At 44.3% G+C, this 6,860-nt stretch overlaps 1 protein-coding gene across 4 annotated transcripts in view; it reads right to left on the reverse strand.

Moving 5' to 3' along the window:
* Nucleotides 1–797: 797 nt before the first annotated feature.
* The window catches only part of LOC108278782 (ral guanine nucleotide dissociation stimulator), a 49,927-nt gene continuing 43,864 nt past the window's right edge, over nt 798–6,860 (reverse strand). For 3 of the 4 annotated variants that reach the window (XM_053687866.1, XM_017492361.3, XM_017492360.3), the window contains exons 13-17: nt 3,973–4,246; nt 3,627–3,701; nt 2,074–2,331; nt 1,850–1,964; nt 798–1,551 (exon numbers count right to left, since the gene is read on the reverse strand). In XM_053687866.1, the coding sequence (XP_053543841.1) occupies nt 1,376–1,551; nt 1,850–1,964; nt 2,074–2,331; nt 3,627–3,701; nt 3,973–4,246 (898 nt within the window). In that variant the 3' untranslated portion in view covers nt 798–1,375. The remainder of the gene's footprint in view (nt 1,552–1,849; nt 1,965–2,073; nt 2,332–3,626; nt 3,702–3,972; nt 4,247–6,860) is intronic. The other variant, XM_017492362.3, reaches the window with a different exon arrangement.

Raw genomic sequence — 6,860 nt, forward strand, 5'->3', positions numbered from 1 at the left:
CACGTTTCTGACCGCACAAACTAAGCATCATCCATCCGGCTCCTTTAGCGTCACGAGGCTGTAAATAGCGATAGCGGGATCACCTGCAGGATGACCTCAGCGTTAGTTAGCACCAATCAGAAGAACGGGAAAAAAACACGCAAAAGACGATAATACTCAAAAAACGAGACACCAGGACAAGGCCATGTTTTCCGGACTCTAAGTCACCCTCAAGTGCAAAACAAAACCGACATATCGACGTAAATTTTGCGTTTTTGCAATATGTAGAATTTGCAGTGGCACTTTACCTCCCCCTAGTGGTGCAGCCACTTCGAAGCATGTGTGCTGTACTGTAGCTTTTATCCCATTAGTGTTGCTGTAGTTCAGCACTAACTCCCGCTAGTTCCTCACAGAGTTTTAGTGGTATGTTCACGCCAAGCTAACAGTTCCTTATTTTCAAATTTATACGTCAGTAATAAATCAATCACACTTCCTGTTTTTTTTGGAAGAGCTAGCAGCAGCAGTGGCACTTACAATCGGATGCGGAAACACTATAACATTAACTGCTGATGCTGAATTCGTAGTATGGCTTGTTAGCTTACTCAGCTAGCTAGCCAGGCTAATAGTTATTTAAAATACCGCTGCTAATTGCTGAAATGAAAAAAAATATGCTAGCAATAATAGCCAAAGTGGCAAACAATAAAAACAAGGTGGATATTTCGCATACAGTCTGGAGAACGTGGATGGAGAAGAGTCGTGTGAGAGGAGTGCTTGCTGTTAGCTGTAATGCCCTTTTAACAAAAACAGACACGTTATCATTGACAAAAGACAAAAAAAAACTTTTTTTTTGTTTCTCATTTCAAGAACTGAAAAAAGCCCAAAAATACTCGACATGTTCGATCGTCTCTTTAGTCTCTGTAATGTTTGGCAAAAAAAGGAAAAACCCTCGCACACCAATATGAATGGATAGCACGATTTCCACCATGAAACTTCGTTCAGAACCTTAAGTGTTTGTGTTTGTTGTTGTTGCAGGAGGATACTTTTAAAAGTAACACCAGGTCACATGTCCGCTGCTCCGAGTCATCCTTAATCTGGCAGTGAAGGCTGTCTGCAACACAGCACTCAACAGGAAGCGATCTCAGAAGCGACACAAGAAGTGACCCTTATAGTAGCGACACAGGAAGTGACCCCCTTCTCAGTGGGCACAGGAAGTGACCTCACGGCTAGAAGGCAGCTCTTGGGAGTCTGTAAACACGAGCGCACATCCACAGCCATGCTTAAACGGCCTCCCCTGAGCTGGCAGTGACTTTTTTATTCCCTCCCAGTTTTTAGGGCCTGACGTTTGACCTCAGCGGCATATCCACAAGCCCTGTGGGATTATGGGAGTTTGAGTTTTTCAGAAGATGCCCTTAGCGATCCTCAGGCCTTTCTGCTTCATGCGGGGCAGCGTGGAGCTCGCTACATGTTTGGTGCGAGTCACTCGGGGGAAGCCGCGCTTCTTCAGGACGAAGTCGTAGTTGGCTGACGAGTTCATGGCGTAAAACACGTTGGCGTTGTCTGGAATCTTCAGCTCTGTGGAGGGAATGTCAGAAAGTCAGAACATCGGAACATTAGCGTGTTACGAGAAAAAAAAGTAACCCATAAAAGAAACAAAGAAAACTGAAAAATAAAAGAATAAAGAATACATTTCTTTTTAAAAGTTAATAGAAAATTAAAAGAAAACCTAAAACCAAAAATGTGTCAAATGTGTGTGTATGCGTGTGTGTGTGTGTGTGTGTGTGTATGTCTGTGTGTGTGTATGTCTCTGTGCGTGTGTGTGTGTGTGTTTGTGTGTGTGTGAGAGTTTGTGTATGTGTGTGTGTGTGTGTACCTTTATCCTCACTGATTTTCTGCACGAGTTCGTAATCCTCAGGTCTCTCTCGGTCCAGGTTGTGTTTGACCATCGCCTTCCTGATCACTGCAGGGGTTTTATCCTGACTCGTCACCTACACACACACACAAACACACACACACACACACACAGATGTTGAATATAATAACAGGTGTGTAATATACAGTGACGTTGGTGTCTCTCTGGGTTCCTCAGGTCCTCACCAGAATGCTCTTGTACATGTTGCCGTTCTCCACGTCCAGACTCACTCTGATGATGCAGCAGTCGTCCACCTGCTGATTGTAGAGAGGAAGAGAGAGGGACGAGTAGCTGGACACGCCAGAGACGGAGCGCTTGTGCGAGCGGGAGGACGAGTGCGGTGTGGACGTGTGCGGAGTGGACGAGACAGAGGAGGACGAGGCGCTGCTGGAGCCCGAACCTGACGCTGCGTCCAGAGATGAGAGAGACGTGGACTCCCAGAACTGAGGAGAGAAAAGACAGGAGAGAAAAAAACAGAAAGAAAGACAGAAAGGAAATAGTAAAAGAAAGGAAGGAAGGAAATGATCAAAAAGAAGACAGGAAGGATGGAAGAAGTCAAAAAATGAAGGAAGGACAAGGAAGGAAGGAGAGATAAGAAAGAAAGAAGGAAGGAAGGAAGAACGAAAGAAAGGAAGGAGAAATAAGAAAACAAGGAAGGAAAGAAGGAAAGAAATAGTCATTTGAAGGCAGGAACAAAGGAATGACGAAAGAAGAAAAAAGAAAAGAAGGACAGAAGAAGGAAACGGTGAAAGGAAGGAACAAAGGAAGGAGAAAAAAAAGAAAAAAGAAGGAAGGAAAAAAAGAAGGAAGGAAGGAAGGAAGGAGAAATGAGAAATAATTCAGAAAGAAGAAGGAAAGAAATAGTAAAATAAGGATGGAACAAAGAAACAAAGAAAGAAGGATAGAAGGAAGAAAGGAGTGAAGGAACGAAGTAAGGGGAAAAAAGAAAGAAAGAATGTAAGTAATTTTAATTGTGTGTGTATTCCTACTCACTGCATACACACATTTCATGTTTTACACACCGAAACACACACACACACACACACACACACACACACACACACACACACACATAAGAATAAAGGAGCTAGAGTTATTGAAATGCTTCCTAGAGCAGATATAATCATGACTGGATCATCAAGCAGCCAATCAGAGCACAGAGACGGAGGCCATTTTAAACAGTGCTACTGGCTGCATGTTATGAGTAAACTGTGAGCTCATTAATGAATTCGGTTTATTTTAATAAACGCTGCTGAGGATGTCAGGCAGACAGATCGAATTTCTGATGTCAGACAGACAGATCAGATTTCTGATGTCAGACAGACAGATCAGATTTCTGATGTCAGACAGACAGATCAGATTTCTGATGTCAGACAGACAGATCAGATTTGTCAGAGACATGTGAGAATGTGTTTTAGTGTCTGCTGTAAAACATTTCAACATCTAAAACTCCTCACATTCCTAATGAAAGTCCCACCACAGTAAATGAATAAATAAAATCCATGAATTCTGATCTGTACCACACACACACACACACACACACACACACACACACATAGACCCGTATGGCAATGATGGTGAGACAGGTCCAGCTCTGGATTGAAAAAGAAATATGGCTGACTTCTGAAACGGAGCGAGTGAGACGGGATGGAGTGACGGATGGAGAGAGACAGAGAGAGAGAGAGAGAGAGAGAGAGAGAGAGAGAGAGAGAGAGAGAGGAAGAGAAGACGAGTGTACCGTGGGTGTCAGATCTCCAATGGGGCCGCACTTCCCTAACGAAGAGTGTGAATGTTTTACACACGGCGTCGACGTCTATAAAGAGGAAGCAGGAAAGTCACACAAGGGTAAAAATGTCTGAACGCACTAGAGTTTGAGTGCACTAGAGTTTGAGTGCACTAGAGTTTGAGTGCACTACATTTTGAGTGCACTAGAGTTTGAGTGCACTACATTTTGAGTGCACTAGAGTTTGATTAACACTCGCAAAAGATTTCCCTCCACTAGTTTCTTGATGTATGCTGTAACTTTTAGCTTTATTTTCTCGAACACTTCAGGAATTTCTTCCACTCGAGTCTCCTTCGCTCACCTTTTTCTCGTGCGTATCGGGGGAATCGGAGATGAAGCTGATGTTGATCTCCTCCACGTCCGAGCTGCTGGAGCCGGCGGAGGTGACGCTGAGCGAGTCGTCTCCTCTTTCTCCCCCTCTCTCTCCTCTCCTGTCGTCCCTCTCCGCTCCTCCTCCTCCTCCTCCTCCTCCAACGCTGCTAGAACATGGCGGGTAACGCAGCTGATCGAATGATTTGGAGTGAGAACTTCCTGCGCTGCTGCAGCTCGCTTCAGACGAACTCACCGGTTGACGACTGACAAAGAGAGAGAGAGACAGACAGAGAGAGAGAGAGAGAGAGAGAGAGAGACAGACAGAGAGAGAGAGACAGACAGAGAGAGAGAGAGACAGACAGTGAGAGATTCTGAGATTCAATACCTCTTTATTCAATCAAAGCAGGACTATGTACAGCTTGATGCTCTGTTGCAGAGCGTATAAATACACATACACACACATAGCCAAAAGCATAGACATGATTTAGTCCAACACAGTCCCAAAAATAAGAGCATTCTCCACTACTGAACATAAGACATCTTTGAGACACCATATATGTGTGAACTGCTCTACATTATTTGTGGTTTTGTAGAAAGCAAAATCGAGATTTAATCTTGGCTTTACCATTCTGACAAAAACCGTGTTTGCATCACAATCTAATGACTCCTCAACTTTGTTTCTTCTGGTAAGATAAATTGCCATTTTTGCTTGACCTAGTACAAAGTAAAACAGTTGACATTTCCTTCTCTCCTTCTGACTGTATCTAAAACCAAAAATAAACGACTGCTTGGAAAACTTTTCTCCAAACATCATGAACATTTGTTGTAACAGCTGAAACAAGGTGTATAGTCTGTTGCACTCTGAAAAGCAGTGATAGACCGTTTCCCTCTGCAAACAAAAAGGACAGTTATCTCTTACACTGGGATTAATCACAGAAATAAAAGCATTCACTGCCACAATAGCGTGTAAAATTCTCCACTGTAAATCTCCAACCCTTTTTGTCAACGGTGGTTTGTATAGCACTCTCCATGCAGGTTTGACTTCACTGTCAAGCCCTAAATGGGCTCTCCAAGGAGTGTCAACCCTGTCACGTAGTTCGCTTTTATTCAACACTTTTACATATACAGAGTACATAAGTTTTCCCCCCATGGCTTCCAACCTATTTGTGAAGGTCTCTCTGGACTCCAACAGCTGTCCTGTACAGTCTTTAAAATCAGGAAGGAGAGTCACTTCAGGGAAGGGTTCATCAGCATTTGGGTGACAGTGTCCGTTACAGTAGTTGTTCAGCAGAGACAGTTCCGTTTTTGTGAGTTCGCACGTCCATGTGTTGAGCAGTTGGCTTAAGACCCTGGTGGAAGTAATTCCTACTTGAGAGGCTAAACCTGCAGCGTTGATCAAACCAGGTCCACATCGCTCGACCACATGTCCAAGCGTGACAATCCCAGCTGAACAGAACAACTGCATCACAAAGGGTCCTGCTACGCGCTCCACGTTGAAACGAGTCCCATGCACCACTGGTTCCTTCAGTAGCCATGTAAGAGTCTCACCACCTGGTCTTCTCTTTTTGTGGAGCATCCCCCACACAGTAAACAGGCCTTGGTAGAACTTTGGAAGATTTTGAAGTTTGTGAGAAGTCAGGTCCATCAGCCACAAAGACTCAGCAAGACCCAAATTCCGGCCTCGGGTCAATATGGTTCGGGCCAAGGGTCTCCAGACAAGGTCTCTGGGCCCAACAAGGAGCCTCTGAATAAACTGGAGTCGGAAGGCGGCGCCCCTGCTGGTGAGATGGATGAGTCCCTGCCCTCCTTCCTCCTTGGGTAGAAAAAGTACGCTCTGCGGGACCCAATGCAAACGGTCCCAGAAAAAGTCCACCAATACTGCTTGTATTTTAGCCAGCAGTTGTGCTGGAGGGTCTGCGCATGCTAAGCGGTGCCACAGCATAGACGACACCAAATTGTTAATCACAAGTGTGCGACCCCTCAAAGACATGTGCGGTAATATCCATTTCCATTTTTTTAGACGCCCTTCCACCTTCTCTAAAACATTATCCCAATTTTTCCTCACAAAAGTATCATCACCAAGATAAACACCAAGATACTTAAAACCACATTTGTTCCAACTCAGCCCAGCAGGTAAAACCAGTTTCTTACACAACTCATCGCCGAATGTTATCGCTTCACTTTTTCCCCAGTTAATTTTTGCAGAGGACACTACACCAAACTCATGAATGTTTTCTACAAGGGTGTTAATATCTTCTTGTTTCTCGGTGATGATAACAACATCGTCAGCATAAGCAGATAATTTAAAAACTGTTTCACATCCAGGAAGGGTTACACCTGAAAGAGACCGTCTTAATCTGTGTAGGAGAGGCTCTATGGCCAAGGAGTACAGCATGCCGGATAGTGAGCAGCCTTGTCTGACTCCTCTCTGAACCTTAAAAGGAGCACTTAAACCACCGTTGATCTTTAAAATACTCTCAGTGTCACTGTACAAGACTCGCACCAAGTTTATAAAACCCGAGCTGAACCCGAACGCATCTAGCGTTTGCCCCAAATATTGATGTTCAACCCTGTCAAACGCTTTTTCCTGATCTAGAGAAATCAAGCAGGAATCACAGCCCATTGACTTGGAGAGGTCCAAAACATCGTGAATTAGAATGATGTTATCAGATATCAACCTGTTGGGTATGCAGTAAGTCTGATCGACATGAACAACATGCTCCATAACTTGTCTCAGCCTCATGGCCAACACCTTTGATAAAAGTTTGTAGTCAGCGCTGAGAAGAGCCACTGGTCGCCAGTTTCTGATCTCCTGTAAATCTCCTTTTTTAGGGAGAAGAGTAAGGATTGCCCTCCTGCAGCTCAATGGTAGTTGCC

This window comes from Ictalurus punctatus, chromosome 18 (assembly GCF_001660625.3).
Source record: "Ictalurus punctatus breed USDA103 chromosome 18, Coco_2.0, whole genome shotgun sequence".
In the NCBI taxonomy this organism is placed as follows: Eukaryota; Metazoa; Chordata; class Actinopteri; order Siluriformes; family Ictaluridae; genus Ictalurus; species Ictalurus punctatus.